The following is a 16,916-nucleotide window of genomic DNA, read 5'->3' as shown; positions in this document are numbered from 1 at the left end:
TGTTCGAGAGTCGATTCATTTTTTCGAATATATGTCAGTTGCTAGTCCAGCATCTTGGTGTCTGTTTTTTGTGTCATGTTTGTATATCAGTTTTTTTCGCTGGTTTTCTCAAGTTTCAATATGTAGCAGGCGGTTGTGTTGGTACAAACACCCCAGCTCGCCCCAGATGTATGCCAGTGCCTCCTTTGTTCATAAAATTGCAGTGAAAAAAGTTTCTGTCAACACTGGCATAACACTTTGTGTATGTGTGTGCATGTGTGCAGAGCGTCTGCTGGCGGCACAGAACCCGCTGGCCCACTCGGACCGACCCCATCAGCTGTTTGCCGATGCACCCCCTGTTGGTGGGCTTCCCCCGCCACCACCTGTGGCTGGTCTGGCGCCTCCTCCCGTTGCCTTGGGTGCAATGCCACCTGGACCTCCGCCCGGTGAGTTTCTCTTTTGACAGACCTGTGTAGTCCCTGCGTCTACTTTTTTTAAGGCGTGCAATTCATTTGCGAGTCAGATTTGCAAATATAATTTTTTTTTAAATTGAAGTCAAAGCGAATAGTAATTGGTGTCCAATAATTTTGAAACGAGTAGTTGATATAGTTGTGGGATTTGTATAAACCTTTGACACAAGTGCTAGATGATGACAAATCTAAAGAAAGTTGGTTCTTCCAAAAGAGGTAGTGAGTTCATCTCTGGAGTCAATGTATGTTCAAAGAGGCATTATTCAGATATTTTCATGTGAAAATGCAAGTGCAACATTTCTTACAACTATAGCAGCCCAGAAAATTTCTTTGCGGGCTCTTTCTCACTGTTGTGCTTCAGTCTACATAAAATTTTCTAGTGGATAGGCCGCAGGAGCATCTTGCAATTGTCAGACGTGCGTTGTTGCGATGCTGTGAAGCGTGACATTGCCTGCACAGCACTGGCAGTTCATGCTGTGTTGTGCAAATACAGCTTGATGCTTTCCGTTATACACAAACTTGACCCATTCTTTTCTGTAGGTGCACAGGGGGAAAAAAAGAATGTTTTTAATTTAACAACGAAATTGAGGTGCAGGTCATGTGCTGACTTGAGGTGTGGATTCACAGCAGCACGAATTTTGCCTGGATGGCAGCGTGCCCAAAAATATGATATGAATGACTTTTGCATCCACAAATGGAGAACGGTTTTACAGAGATTCGAGTATGGTATGTAATTATTTCTGCCAGTTATAAGCACGGATGTTTTTGTTCTTTCTTGGTTGTTGCGATTGAGGTGTTGCCTGTAGGCGGAAAAAGGCATGTAACGATTCATTTCAAATACTTTGAAAACTTTGAATACTAAAATAGCATAATATTCGTACAAGTCTATACTAAAGGCACCATTCTAACCTGAGTTAATGATTTTGTTTAGAAACATGCAATACACAAGCTAAATAAGCATGTTTCGTACATTATAAAAGAGACCGTGGACAGTGTTAGTTTGCCTTCATTGTCCTCAGTCGAAGCAGTTAAACTACAAAATTCAAGTTACAAAAGGAAAGCATTTTCTATGATTATTTGTTAACTAAGCAAGGCATGTGATTAGGATTCTCTGTGCTCTGGAACTTCTGTACTGACAGTGTTTTCGTCATTTGAGGGGTGTGGCTTGTTTTGTTGCCATTACAGGGGGTTTGCCATTGCCACCGTTACCGACCCTGCCACCACCGCCACCGATGCCCGGTGGTATGCCTCCCATGCCACCGCCGTTCCGACCGGTGCCACCATTTCCACCCGGCGGACTGCCCCCACCACCACCACCCTCCAGTGAGTGTATTCTCCATGCCCGTACTTGTTTCGTGTGCTTCATGAAATCAAGACCATTGCGGTCTGAGTGAGTAGCAGTCTGGCATGAGGTAGTGCCCATGTTCGGTGCTGGACCAGACCAGGTGGTGTCGTCGCACCCAGTGGCTGTGGCATTGCACTGCTGTGCCTGAGGTTTGATCCCACCTCTGGCAGCCAAATTCAATAGGGGCAGAATGCAAAAACGCTTGTGTACTTTGGACGGGGTGCACATTTAAAAAAATGCCAGGTGGTCAAAATAATACAAAGCCCCAACTACGGCGTGCCTCATAATCAAATCATGGGTTTCGGCACGTAAAGCCCCAGTAATAAAATTTTATAATGTCGCCTGTTCTCTTTGCTAGCCACACATGGCATCATCATCAAAAGGGGTGGCCTATTTAGGTCCCGTGCACACGAAGCCCTCTGTCAGTGATATCTATCCCTGCAAGTCTCCTTTTCTCATTAGACCACCTAATCCTCTACCTAAACTGTGTTTTTGTTCCCCAGTAGACCTCCAGTTATCTGCTGTAAGCATCACATGACCTGTCCAACAGAATTTTTCCTCGTAATCTCAACTAAAATATCAGCTATACCCACTTACAACCTTCCGGTCTCTTAACATTACAGCTGCCATTTTCCATTCCATTGACGAATGTGCTTATTTAGCTTCTTCACTAGGTGTTTCTTTTCCTCAGCTAGTTTCAGCTCCTTAATAACAGGATGCACTGCTTGTAGGTTTTTCTCTTCACAAGGATCAATAAGCTGCTGCTGCCCATGACTTTACAGTGCCTGCCATATTAGCTTAACCCATATTTATTCATCTGCAAATAAATTTTTGCATATATTACACAACATAGTTGTAGAACTTTTCTTATCAAGTTACGCTGAACCAGTGTGCCCATGCCCTGCCAACTCTTCTGAATTTCCCATAGGATGTATGAATTTTGACCCATTTTGCGATTTTACAAATGTCAAATTTACAAACTTCCTTCATTCGTAAAAAAAAAATTTTGAAATTCCCGATAAAACTACACCCTTGCTGGACAGTAGCCCCACTTGCGTAGGGTGTGCGATGTCATTGTTTTCAGGGTAAGGACAACATTTTCACTCTGGCGTTGCTCAGAAAGGTGCAGGTGCTCGGGTCGTCCAGCGTGGACACTGGTTGTGGTTACTCTCAACACACTTATTCCTTGCCACTAGGCCTTTCTTTTTTTCACGAATATACCCTGTTGTGTTGGCCTCGCTTTCTTTTTTGTGTGACCAGCTGCAGCATCCGGTGCCGTGTAGCTCTAGCACTCCTGTGTTTCGTAGCCACACTGGCTGCGAAGTGTGACGGCATGCTCAAAGCCTCATCAGTACTTCCAAGTGTTTTCGAAGTCGTACTCAACAAAATTCCCCTGCTTCGTGCCGTCGAAGAAAGGAGACAAGTTTGGCTTTTGTACCGCCTGTTCATGTGATGTGACATGTTTAACAGGGAGAGGCGGGCTAGTTGGTGGTCGATATTGGAATGCATCATGTAACCGCGCAGACAACAAAGGACAAAGAAGGAAACACACCGCGCCTGTCCTGTGTGTTTCCTTCTTAGTCCTTTGTTGTTTGCACGGTTAAATGATGCATTCACGTGATGTGAACATTTCACATGGTGGTAAGGCCGACATCAATGTTCACATCGCTTTGAAAAAACACCAGGGATATGTGCGAGCCACAGACAGCCAGGCAAGCCTTGTAAGTTTTGTACAAAGTAGCAGCGACTTAGGTGTAATTTGCACCGAATGCCTTTTTGCAGCATTTTGAGTTGGGCACAACATTCTGCTGAATGTCGGTGATCACGCTAGACCACTTTTCCGCAAAATGTTCCCCAGGTGCGACAAAGCTAAGCGCTACGCTTGTGGATGAATAAAGACGACATCGATTGTTCGGGAAATAGCCGCCAACACCTTGGCTCCTTTACTAGATGCACTAAAACAACGGCCGTTTACGATAGCCGTGGATGGGAGTAACAATAGGGATACACAGCTTTTCCCCGTTCTTGTGACATATTACGTGAAAGAGACCAGTAGAGTGGAAAGCCTCCTTTTTTTGCCTCGGGACAATACAAGAAGAAGCGTCTGGTCAGAAGATCGGAAATCTGATTCTGGATGAAATGAAGTCCTGGAATTTGCCTGTAGAAAACTTGCTGGCTATGTCTTTGGACAATGCTGATGTCATGGTCGGCAAGAAAAACAGCGTTTCTGCAGTGCTGAGAGAAGCCCAGCCAAGTTTGATTGGGGTTGGTTGCTTGCGCCATCTCATTAATTTGGCCTCCCAGAAAGCAGCTTCATGTCTTCCTATAAAGGTTGGTGAGATTTTGGTTGACATATTTTTTTTATCTCGAGAAAAGCTCGAAGTGTAAAGACCGACTGAAAGAGTTCCGAAAAAAGCATGATGTCGAGGTCACGAAGATCTTAAAGCATTCGCCAATGTGTAGGCTGTCTTTGGGGAAGTTCTTGAACAGGTTACTTGATCAGTGGAAGCCACTGGTCAGCTCTTTTTCTTTTTGCATGAAACAAAGAAGTGCAACAAGCAGAGCACGTTTTTGGAGTCATACCAAATCCCAAAGACATTTGGACACCCCCCCCCCAAGAACCATGCACAAACCTCCAGGACTGCTGCGGATATTGGGTAGACAAGCACCGATATACCCTCGTCAAAGAAGTGACTTTGCACCTCAAGCAAAAAAGCTCAAACTTCAGACTGAAGAATCAGCCATGCGTCCCATGAGGAGTGCCTGTTTTATTTCTTACCATCGGAGCTGAGCAGGGAGTACTGACTCTTGCTGCAAAAGTATAGTGCTGCTTTTTGAGAAGACAAACTGCCTTCTTAGGCACAGGCTCTTTAGATTCTTGTACTGAGAGGCACCTTGAACCAGCTTCTTGAAGATCTCCTGACTAGATTTGTACGCCCAGGTGTTCTCAAGGGATGTCACTCATTGCTCTCAGTTGTCTATGCAGCCCCAGAGAATCAAAAAGATGATATAGACATAGCCATTGGCAGCATGACCTACTCTGTTGTTGAAACACTGAGTGCTGTTGAGTGACAGCAGTTCTTTTCTGCTGTACATCTCTACTTTATAACGGCGTGCGATTATATTCGTCGCAAATTTCCACTAGAAGACATCAACCTCAAGATGGTTGAAGTTGCCCAAGTGCAGAGCTTGGAAACTTCTTCACTCAGCAGTGTACATCAGTTCTGCCCCGGCAAAGCGACAAATCAAACGAAGCAGTTGTGGGCACATTTGAAGTTGAGTTTTCCACCTTGCAAGCATGCAAACTTCTGTCGGACATATTGAACGAGCCTAGGTACGACATGCAGCGGGCACAAGTTGGAAACGCTCAAGGTGTCAGCGGAATGCTCAGGTTCTGCAGAGTTTCAGTGGTCATGCTAAGGATCCCGTCGATTCCCCACAGTATTACTGAATGCGAGAGAATATTCAGCACTGTGAATAAGACTTGGAGTTACGCTCATCTGTCTGTGACAGTACTCTGAAAAGTCTCCTATTGGTAAAAGGACACCAGATTGGAACTTGATTGAAACAAACTTACACTAATTGTTTTATTACTGTTCCTAATACCTTCCTATATTATTTGCATTGTACACATTGCACTTACGCTTGAACTTTTTCATCCCCCCCCCCCCCCCCATGTAATGCCCTCACGGGCCCTTAGGGTACTCAAATAAATAAATAAATATGTTTCTCAAACAACCAAAGCCTGCTACAGCAAGATTGCTGCAAAAGTAGTGACTCAATGGAGCTTTTTTCCAACAAGACTGAAATTACACATTGGACATGTGGTTGTGAAAAACGCAAATAAAGATAGATCTTGAAACATTAAAAAAGAAAAAGTCTGTCCCGGCGGCTGCTACACCCCCCCACCCCACCCACAGGTTGTGAGTGTACAAATTTCAGTCTGTAGGTTGGCAGGTATGCCATGCTAAAATGTAGCTCAGAAATAGCCTTCAAGCACTTGTTAAATTCTAATGACTGTTGGAAGCAGAATTTTGATTTATGACCTGAATTGTTTTATGAACATTGCCAAATATTGGCAAGGTTGAAAAAAAGAGAACCACAAAGTTAACAAATCCGTAACTCTGCACCAAGAACAGATATCACAGTTGTGTAAACTACATCCATTAAAACATGGAAAGTGGACAAATTTGATATAATAATTTATATCTTACATCAATTGGTTACAGTGTTTACAAGTGTTTTGCAAACATCCTACTCGCATATTAGTGGTGTACTTAAGAGCAATGTATAATACATCAATTTTGTCCAAGGGTGCCGTGGCCCATCTGTAGCACCCTCAACACTGCTTTTGCACCGAAAACGAAGTGAAATGCTCACTTGGGCGGCATCGAACACGAGGGGCTCCGCATCACATACTACATGTGACACTGCACGGGTCTCTGCACCTAATATTCGAAAAATCAAGTACAGTGAAACCTCGTTAAACCGTAGTTGGCCGGAGCTCGGAAAAAGTACCATATTTACTCGCATAATGATTGCACCCCTGAATTTCGTCGTCAAAATTTGATTTTTTTATTTCCCGTGTAATGATCGCACCCTGAACTTGCCGCAGCGATGTGTCGTGTGCCAAGTCTAGCTAATAATGATCGCGCCTACCATTTGTCAAATGCTACGCAAACGACTCTTCAAGACAAACCAAGCAGTCTGCACACGCCAAACATACTTAAGTAGATGCCTCATTTCATTAGTTTCATCGCTTTCCGCATTTCCATGACAAAAAGAGGTACTTGCCTTTATTACGTGTAGGCTATATAATGGTTGTGGTCAACAACAACAAAAAAAGGCGCCTTTTGATTCTTCTCATCTGCCCGTGGGCACGCAACTAATCGTGAGCGGCAACGATAGTAGCCACGTTTACACTGATACATTAAAATTGTACCTTATTCATACGCCAACGGTTGTAACACAGCTAGGATATTCACCCAACCTTAGTGCAAACGTGCGGTATTAGGATAGTAGTGAAGACAGATGCCACAGTTTCCGCCATGTGTTTCCATGTCACTGGCAGCTAAGCGCGCCCATCTGTTTCTGCCCCCTCAAAGTAGACATGGCTACGTTATTGCCGCAAACTTGCCGATATTAACAATATTATTCATTACTGATGCGGAAGAAACTGTTTCAGTGCACATAATGTACTCACGAGAAGAAAAAAGAAATCGCGTTCGGTGCGTTCGGCTTGCTCCACCGGCCACCATTTCTGTTTTGGTGTCCCGCACCCGCATCCCGCAGCAAATGCGGGACGAAAAAAAAATTTTTCTTTTTTCGGAAAAGAAATTTAACCCGCGTAATGATCGCACCACTGGATTTGCATCAATTTTTTCTGACAAGAAAGTGCGATCATTATGCAAGTAAATACGGTGTGTACTAAAAGTAGTACTGTTTAACCAAAATAGCATGAGATCGCCCACTTACTTGTCAAAAACGGAACTCGGAGAGAGTGCGATGAAAGGGGAGAAAACATGCAGTATTTATTTACTTTGCGCGACAAACATGTTATTTTCGTCTGATGCCGTGGCGGCCTAGCAGCGACAACAGCGGCCTCAAACTTGCTGAAGCTGTGAGCCAGCTTTTCAGCCAGCCCCCTCTTCTCGGCAAACACTTGCATGGCAGATTCCTAGTTGGCGTTGCATATTCTTCGTGCACAGGCACGGTAGCATTGCAGAAGTCGTGGGGCACCTTTTCATTCCGGGGTGCTGTTCTCGTCGTGACAATTGCATTCATGAGGCTGACGTAATGCACAGCTTCTACCACTGTCAGGCTTGAATCGCCCGTGCTGTGGCTTTCCGTGTCGTCCTCATCACTGTTGCTAGCCAACACTTTGGCAATAACAGAGGTACCGATGGTGAAAAGTCGAACCTCATAGCCGACATCTCTTCACGGTCGCAGCAGCACTGCCGAGCAACTTCTTCGCATTCCAAATGCCACCTACCGTAGTCAACAGTAGAATCTTGTTGTGTGCCAGCGACGACTTTTCGCGTCACGTTCGATAGCACGAACGATGTCTAATTTTTCTTCTATGCTAAGCACCCGGCGTTGTTTTTATCCTAGTTTTGGCATGACGCAAGTTCTCACTTGGACGACGCCACAACGCTCTCTGGCACGGCGCCGAAATGATGATGTTGATGTGGCTTTATGCGCAAGTGCACAGGGCGCTTGGACGCCGTTCCGATCTCTGAGGCTTGTTGTTCTTTGTTGTGATGGAGACGACGCACTGCCGTGTTTGTGCGACGAAAAGTTGAAACGCTACGTGTTAACCGATACGTATGCTATAAGCTGCTACGGTTTATGCGGATACAAAGCATGTTATGTTCAATGGCTGCTTAGTCCAGGATTTGACTTTACTACTTTTAAAACAAAACTACTGTTTAAGCAGGTACGCTTTAACAAGGCTTTACTGTAGTAGATCACTTGTAATAAAATGCAAAAAGCACAAGGACAAGAGAAGGCAGAGAGGACGCAGTGGTTCTCTTTCCCTCGTGTTTTTTTGTGCTTTGCCTCAAGTTATGCAGTACCAACTAGCCCACCGGTCTGTTCTCTTGAACTTCAAGTAATAGATATTTAATTCGCAAATCGAATCATTCGAACATTCACTATTCAAATCGATTCAGTTATATTCTAATGTCACACACCCCTAGAACTGAGTGTTCACTTTGAATGACCACTGTCACAAGCCAGGACAAGGTACTTAAAGGAGGAAGCAAAACCTTGTCTCCTTTCCATAGTGCTGGTTCAAACTGCAAGACAGACGTCAACCAACTTGCAAATCTGCTGGGTAGCTGAGCATACACCAGTGCCCCCTGTGGTCTGTCCCTGTATGCGGTGTCTCAGCATGCCTATTTGTGTCCTCTTACAGTGGGCATGCCACCGCCACCAATGCACCAGCCGCCATTCGGCATGATGCCGCCTCCACCGGGGGCACCCCCACCACCACCACCAGACCGGATGCCACCTCTGCCACCTTCGCAGATGGGTGAGTTTGAAGCTTGCACGCTCCGCTGTTGAAACTCGATGCACTGAACTTAAGGGGGAACGCTGCACCTGGAAATTTTTTAATTCTTGATCAATTTTGATGAAACTTGCTGATTTTATTTATTTCAATGTGCTAGTTTTAAATATACATCCAGTTTTCTTGTGCAGTAAATAACTTTCCAGAAATTGAAGAAATTCAGCTTAATTGCATAATTTGCTTGGAGGTGAGCTATATACCAAACTATATATGGCATAATAAATATTGACATGCGAAAATGATGTGGAACTAACAAAGCGTAGAAATTAGCAAGTATGGCGTTCTAACCCAATATAATGTCAAATGAGAAGATTGCAAACTTCAGTAAGGGAAATCTAACTACAAAAAAAAGACATTTTTTTTTAGTTTTCTCATGACTGCAACTTTTATAAATTTGCGCTCTACACAGCTTTGCCTTTCAGGAAATACAATGAATTACAATGATAGCACAAGTAGAAGCAGAGATAATGCACCTTCAATACAGCATCATCATCAAAATTGTGGTTTTGAGAAAACAAAAAACATTTCACAACTGGTATATTAAAAGAAAGTTTGAAACGGCACCAAAAGCTATCAGTAGGCACTACGTATAATTCATGGCCGTTTGGCAGTTGCCGGTCAACAATATAGCACGCACTGCAAGAACGTTCACTTCAAAAGGATTACATGTTTTCGGGCCCTCAATTCTCCGCGAGCTCAATCCCGATGCAACTTTACCGCCGATCTCGCAAACCACAGTCAGTTTAGTAGCGAGACCGTAATCCTGATCGCTCCGCCCCAGCTATGCAGAACCACCCCAAATATCGCATGAGAAAACGCCGAGAAGATTGTTCACTGCTGCAAGTCCGATGACAACATACAGAGCAGCAGGCTTCGCAACAGAGGCCGTTGCACTATCGGAGGTTCAATCTTAAACAAAATGCCGACTCTTCATCATGCGTGCCTGCTCAATACAGCATAAATTTACTACCTCCTACCACCCTCAAACGAACGGCCTCACTGAGCGTTTGAACCGCACCCTTACAGACATGCTATCCAAAAAATTTCAGACGACCACCGTGACTGGGACCTGGCTCTACCTTACATTACCTTTGCATACAACTCTTCCCGTCTCGGAACTGCTGGCTTTTCCCCGTTTTACCTATTGTATGGCCGCGAACCAACGCTACCACTGAACACTGTGCTTCCATCCGCCACAGCTTCAACTAGCGATTATGCCCGTGATACAATCGCCCATGCTGACCATGCTCGCCAACTTGCGCGTGCTCGTCTACAAGTGTCTCAAGACAAACAGAAACAATGCTACGACCTCCATCACCGTGATATCCATTCTGTGCCCGGCGCCCTCGTGTTGCTTTGGTCACCATCGCATAAAGTAGTCCTTTGTGAAAAACTGCTTTCCTGTTACACACGCCCATATCGCGTGATACGCAAAGTGACCAATGTCACCTATGAAATCGTTCTAGCCATGCCCACCACGTCCTCCTCTGTGATAACCAGTGACGTTGTCCACATTGCCTGACTCAAGCCCTACAACTCTCCATATACCTTGGATATTTAACAGCACCGTGACGGTGCTTTTGCCGCCGGGGGGTGATATTACGATATCATGGAGTGATGCTCAAGAGACGAGCCGCCGCGAGAACGACGAAGAAGTTGGTCGGTGCCCTTGGCACGAGCGAGTGTCAGCATGGCTGCCTGGCTCCAGTGTATATAGCGTGTAAATAGCATCTTTCGTCTGTGTCTTTCCACATGTAACAATATTATTAATTTTCTTTTGGTGTGGTAGCCTTAGGACAAGAAAAGAATTTTGATCACCTGCAGAATGGCTAATTAGCAATTTCATTTGAAAACATTTTGCAGCATTGCAGTTATTGCACATTATAGTATCTAGCTATGCAATAAAATTCACTTTCTGCTGAGCAGTTTTTTTTCTGTTGTCTCCGGAAACAATAGTGACAGCACTGTCAATCTCCTGAACTAATGGACCTACAAGAAAAATTATTGCATATTTGAAATCACCACAAAAAACTAAGCAAGCTTGTTTATTTTCATCAGATTCGGCCATAAGATGCAGGAAATAATCACCACAGCCCATGACCCCCCTTAAAGGGAAGCTGAAACACTTTTCGAAAAAAATGAGTTGTCTACGGTATTCTACAGTTTTGAGTCCCCTGAACACGAATACCTGGTTGAAAAAGGGCGGAAACAAGCGCAAGCGGCTGTTTTTTCATGAAAACGCGCACCAGCGCCTCGGGGTATCGCGCGAACGCCGCTGTTGCCCATGATTGGTCGGAGCCGCTGTGACGTCAGTGGCGGCAGTCGCCGGTCGGCGCCGCCGTTTGAGAGCGTAGCACGCTGTTCTGTTCTGGCTGCATAGCTGAGTCGTAAGCATTATGGAACGTTCTTGCTGTCTCGGACAGCTTGTATTTTCGCCATACATGTTCGAACCGACAGCTGATACGGAAAACGATGGCAGCAACGACGATGTTGAGTGTGCCAAAAGTGAAAGCGATGTGTACACCTTCTCGCGCGCTGGAAATCTTAGCTGTTACGTATGCTTTTTTTTTTTCATGTAGCTGCACGTTCCAATGACGGGAGAAAAAATGCACTAAAGTGTCACTGGGAACTTGCTGCTGGAAGAATGCCGAAGCACTAACTTCTCATTAGATTGTAAACACGGGTGCAATTCCGCGATGTCAAGCACCTTGCCGCTGCTTGTCTAAAGTCCCGTGGTTTTTTAGTGCTGATACACGATCGCGAACATAAGTGTCGCGTTTCAAAGCGCGCACATGCAGAGCTGCGAGGTACAGTCATGGAAGTTGCTTATCATACACATCCAGACCGAGATGGTCAGGGGGATTATATGTGCGACATTCAGACTATGGTTCGACGACTGTGATTGTGGCTCGATCAAGAATCGGCATGCGTGCTCCATGCTAGTGTTGACATAAAGATATTAGGCAGTTTTAGCACCGCCTTGTGGTAAGCGCGATAACTGCAACCGTACGTCGAATGTCACTAGGCATTCGACGTACGGTTGCAGTTATCGCTGGATGGAGCTGTGGACAGCTATAGATGACAGTAACAAGAGAAGTGCACCCGGCAGGGACGCCATAACTTACAAATTACTCGGTAACATGAGCGGTACAGCGGCCCGCGGCCTCCTAGAGCACATTAACGAAGCCTGGGAGAGCTCGCAGTTGCCGAAGGAATGGAAGGACGCCGAGGTCCGCTTCATTCCAAAGCCCGGCAAAGCCCTCACGATAGACAACATGCGGCCCATCTCCCTCACATCCTGCGTGGGGAAGGTGATGGAGCGCATGGTCCTTCGCCGGTTGCAAAAGCACCTCGAAGAAACGGATCAGATGCCAGAAACGATGTATGGCTTCAGGCAACATCTCAGCACCCAAGACGTAATGATCCAACTTCACGAACTGGTCGTCAAGCCGGCAACGAGGCATGCGCCGCGCGGGATACTCGTCCTCGACCTGAAGGGAGCGTTTGACAACGTGTCCCACGCGAGCGTGTTGCAGAATCTAAACAAAACCCGGTGTGGCAGAAAGACATTCGGCTACATAAAAGATTTTCTGTCAAACCGAACGGCGACCATCAGGATAGGGGAGGAGAAGTCGGACCCTGTCGAGCTCGGCGATAGGGGCACCCCTCAGGGATCGGTCTTGTCGCCCCTGCACTTCAATCTGGCCCTGCTGCCCCTGCCCAGTCTACTCAAGCAAATCGAAGGCGTGGACCACGCGTTCTACGCCGACGATATTACGCTGTGGACGGCCCGAGCTGGATCCGATGCCTGGATGGAGGAAGTCTTGCAGCGGGCGGCAACGACCGTGCACGAGTACGCAAAGTCGTGCGGACTGAGCTGCGCTCCCCAGAAATCAGAGCTGCTCATGATCCAACCGGGAAAAACCAAGAAGGAGCTGCCGCCGAACGTGATTATCACGATCGCCGGAACGACCATCAAGCCAACACAGCAGATTAGGATTCTCGGCCTACTACTTCAGAGCGACGGAAAGGCACAGGCCACCATCACAAAGATCAAGACTACATCTGAACAGATACTTGGTATGATTCGGAGGGTATCAAACAGAAACCGAGGCCCTAAAGAGGACGATGCCATGCGCCTGGTACGCGCGTTCGTCGTGTCGCGGGTTACCTACTCCGCCCCGTATCTCCAGCTGACGAAGGCGAATAGGGACACCCTAAACGCGATGCTTCGTAAGGCAACGAAACAAGCACTGGGCATACCCATATACTCATCCACGCAAAAACTGCTAGACATGGGGGCCCACAACACGGTGGAGGAGCTCATCGAAGCCCACCTCTCTAATCAGAGAATCCGGCTCAGTCACACGGAACACGGACGAGCCGTCCTACGCAAGATAGGATGGCAGATCGAGCCAGTACCCATCAAGACGGCCCTTCCAGAAGACTGGAAAATGATAATTCAGACAAAACCCCTTCCCCGGAACATGACGCCAGGCAAGGACGATGAGAGGCACACCGCACGAGCCAAAACCCTAGCCCGTAAGCTAGAAGAGAACCCCAGGGTCCTCTACGCGGACGCCTCGCTCCGAAAACACAGTGACCGTGCAGCCGTGGTGGTTACTTCAAAGGAGAGGCTGATCGTCAGCGCGTCCCTGAAGACAACAGACCCCGCAGTTGCCGAAGAAGCGGCCGTAGCCCTCGCACTCGCACAGCCGAGCGTGGGCACCGTAGTCACCGACTCAAAGACAGCCTACAGAAGCTTCCGCAGGGGGGTAATCTCCTCCGCGACCCGAGCCATTCTAGCCAAGCACAAGCCTCCGGGAAGAGCCATAGAGCTCATGTGGGTCCCGGCTCACTCGCAGGTAGCAGGCAACATCATCGCCGACTACCATGCCCGAGAAATGTCAATCCGGGCCGAGCACGAGCCGGAAGAGCTACCGCACCCGGTTACCAGCTTTCGAGACATTACCCGGATGTACCGAGAAGAAAGGTGCAGGCTGCCAGAACCGCACCCCAAACTCACCAGGCAACAACAGACGATCCTGCGTCAAGCGCAGGCGGGATCGCTTGCGCATCCCGTACTGATGAACCGCATGTACCCTGCGGAATACGATATGCTCTGTCCTTTTTGCAGAAGAGAAAAGGGCACCCTGCCGCACGTCTTGGCAGAGTGCACAGAACTCAAGACCCCCCCTCCTCCCCTTCCCACCAACACCCCCAATCCCCAACCCCTTGAGCGATGGGAGACCTTGTTATCCAGCCCCGCCCTACCGATTCAGCTCGCACTGACGGACAGAGGCCAGGAGCTGCTGGAAACATATGGGTCCCGTAACTAGGGAACCACCCCGTCTGGTGCCTGCGTGCACCACCGATTTATTTCGGGCCCAGTGAATGTTGCTTCATCATCATCATCACTAGGCAAGCCTATACTCCATTTCATACCTCAGGTGCAACGCTGTGGAAGCTACGCACGAAGTCCGGTCACCAAAATCTATTACTGTGCGCGTTTCCATCTATGTTTCGCAGAGTGCCAGCGGCGTTTGCTCGCGCGAGCATGCACGTGAAGCTGCCGCGACGGGCTGCAATTAAAAAATGACGAAAAGAAAATTGATTTAAAAGAACATGTTAGCAGCCGTATAAGTACGGGGATTGTTTCTATGGGTAAATTATTTTTTTTTTTCATTCAGAACTGAGCTGACATATGGAAAATTTCCTCAAAAAATCGGGTCAAGAAACACCAAACTTTTTCTAAGTGCCAACGCAGCCACTGCAAGAAGTATCGCAAGCCTCCACAGCGTTGCACCTGATGTATAAAACGGAGTATAGCTACGCTAGCAACAACGCGTTTCCGCATTTGTCGTTAGGCTATGCGGCTATCATTCAAATGGTCCGAGCACAGTACAGTTGATTTTGTCGGCACGAACTTATCTCTCCTCACCGCACGGACCCACTGTGCTGCAAGCTTCTTCTCCTTCGGGAACCTGTGAAACACCACATAGTCTCGCCCGCCTGTGTTCGCGCAGCTGAATGCTGCACAGAACGAGGGCATGTTGGGCGCCCTTGGCTGTAGGCACTCACGCAGCACAGAAGGAAAGAACAGTTTACGAAAATCGCAAAAGAAAACAAACATGAGCGGCGGCGGTGGCGGCAGATCTCGTAACATCGTTTAGTAAAGCGCAGGACGGAAAGAGGCATGCCAGCATGCTGGTCTGGCAGCGCGGTTCCCGCGAATGACGTCACTCTCGCCGGTTTTCTCCTCTGGCAACCATCTCACCTGACGCTCCGGGAAGCGATGGGAGCGTGTCCGCGGGGGTGATTTAGAAAGCGATTTCCGCCCCTTATATTAAGAAAACGAAGAAACAAATTTCGGAACCGTATATTATTAGGTCTGTTCTTCCCAATCCCAGCAATTCATGGAAATTGAAAACCGTTCCAGCTTCCCTTTAAGTGATTTCCATTTATCGAGATTCCACTGTACACGCAAAGTGCCTCGAGCAACCAGTCGCACAGCAGTTTTACATGTATTTGCACGTATTTGCCACCTACACAGTTTACTGGGTAGATTGTCATAGTGTACTATGGCTGAAATATTGACGTATGAAGTCAGAAACTTGGCAGATGAAGAGAATAATAGATGGTTTCCTAAAATGTAATTTCAGAACACTCAATGTTTCAGTCATTTTAGGGCTGAATACTCCTGTCCCCCTTGATAGTGAGGCCGTTTTTATAATTAGTTAAAAAAGTGTTTCGGGGATTCTTTAAAAGAATGCAGCCTGTTGCTGTCGCAATTGAGAGATTCTTTATCAAAGGCTAGCATATGCTTGGCATTTCCAGCCCTGGGCATTTTGTTTGCTATAAAATGGGTCATTTTTTTCATCACCTTTGCACACTGCACTGTTGTGGGTTTATAAATTTGCTCAACATATGGAGAAATTTGATACACTCAAACCGCATTATAACATAGGTTAATGGAGAGCCAAACTTTGTTAAATCCATTATTGCCGTTTACTGCAATACTGTATGCCCTGCAGAGTGTAGTAGATGGCGGCGTGGCCCGCCGAACCACTATACACCTCGTGCACCGCCTATAGAGGCGTCACTGAAAACCACCTACTGGACGCTTCCAACAGTACACGCGGAAGCAGTAGCAGACGACAACCCTTTGCAGCAAGGATGGCTAAAGTTCGCGGCTGCGATTTCTCCTTTGTTCGGGTGCCAGGCTGCTTCTTCTGCGGTGACAGCTGTTGGGAAGATGGTGACCTCTGTGCGAGCGGGTATGAACACAATGTTACCGGTGTTTGGGACAACATGGTCCACATAGGTGCAAGATGTGTCCCGCAGACAAACGCCATGAGCCCCATTTACATGACGTGGAGCTCATGTTCACTAGCCGATAAATTTTGTTGAGTGATGCGATCTCTCGATGCTTTTTTTTATTCTACCCTTGCCGTAATGCTGCTTCTGTACCTGAATAATAAGCATCTGTCATTAGTGCAGACTTATATCAAACAAATCCGCATGGTGCAATCTCTGCATATACCGTTGTGATTTTTCTGCCGATGAATACATGTGACATTGCCGAATAAGTGCAGTCAAAGTCGCCTCAAGGAGAGTAATTGCCACTTTATTGATATAAACGCGTACATTAGCCAACAAAGTCACCAAACACACGGGTTAATAAAAGCGCGTGTTAGTGCTGTACCGCCGATGCAATTCTGCTGCATACGCTGATGAACTACCGTTCCTGCTGCAGTTTGTGCAATTTTAAATTCCCCAAGGAAGCTGCTTGGAAACGTACAAAACTAAAAGCTGACTAACTTTTCAGTACTTTTTTATATTACTAGAGAGAGGTGCCACATGCTATATTTAAAGGCAGAGCAGCGCCAGTTAAAGTAGTTGAGCGCTGGCGGCAAGGCCCAGTTTAGTCGTCTGCAGCGTAAGTATAAGAAAGAATTCAGTTGAGTACAAAACTCAGATGCAAGAAGGGACTACGTTGTGAAACAAACACAAATCACTCGGCGTGTCAACTTTGCTCAGGCAGCATCGAGGT

General features: G+C 46.8%; 1 protein-coding gene across 1 annotated transcript in view; it reads left to right on the top strand.

Annotated features, from left to right (window-relative positions):
• Positions 1–16,916, top strand: part of LOC135918446 (splicing factor 3B subunit 4-like) — a 187,264-nt gene that overhangs the window by 149,328 nt on the left and 21,020 nt on the right. The window contains exons 6-8 of the mRNA XM_070533498.1: positions 264–425; positions 1,635–1,772; positions 8,711–8,827. Coding sequence (XP_070389599.1) covers positions 264–425; positions 1,635–1,772; positions 8,711–8,827 — 417 coding nt within the window. The remainder of the gene's footprint in view (positions 1–263; positions 426–1,634; positions 1,773–8,710; positions 8,828–16,916) is intronic.

This window comes from Dermacentor albipictus, chromosome 2, assembly GCF_038994185.2.
Source record: "Dermacentor albipictus isolate Rhodes 1998 colony chromosome 2, USDA_Dalb.pri_finalv2, whole genome shotgun sequence".
Taxonomy (NCBI): Eukaryota; Metazoa; Arthropoda; class Arachnida; order Ixodida; family Ixodidae; genus Dermacentor; species Dermacentor albipictus.
Note: the sequence above shows the minus strand (reverse complement) of the source record. Positions and strands in the feature narration are given on the sequence as shown.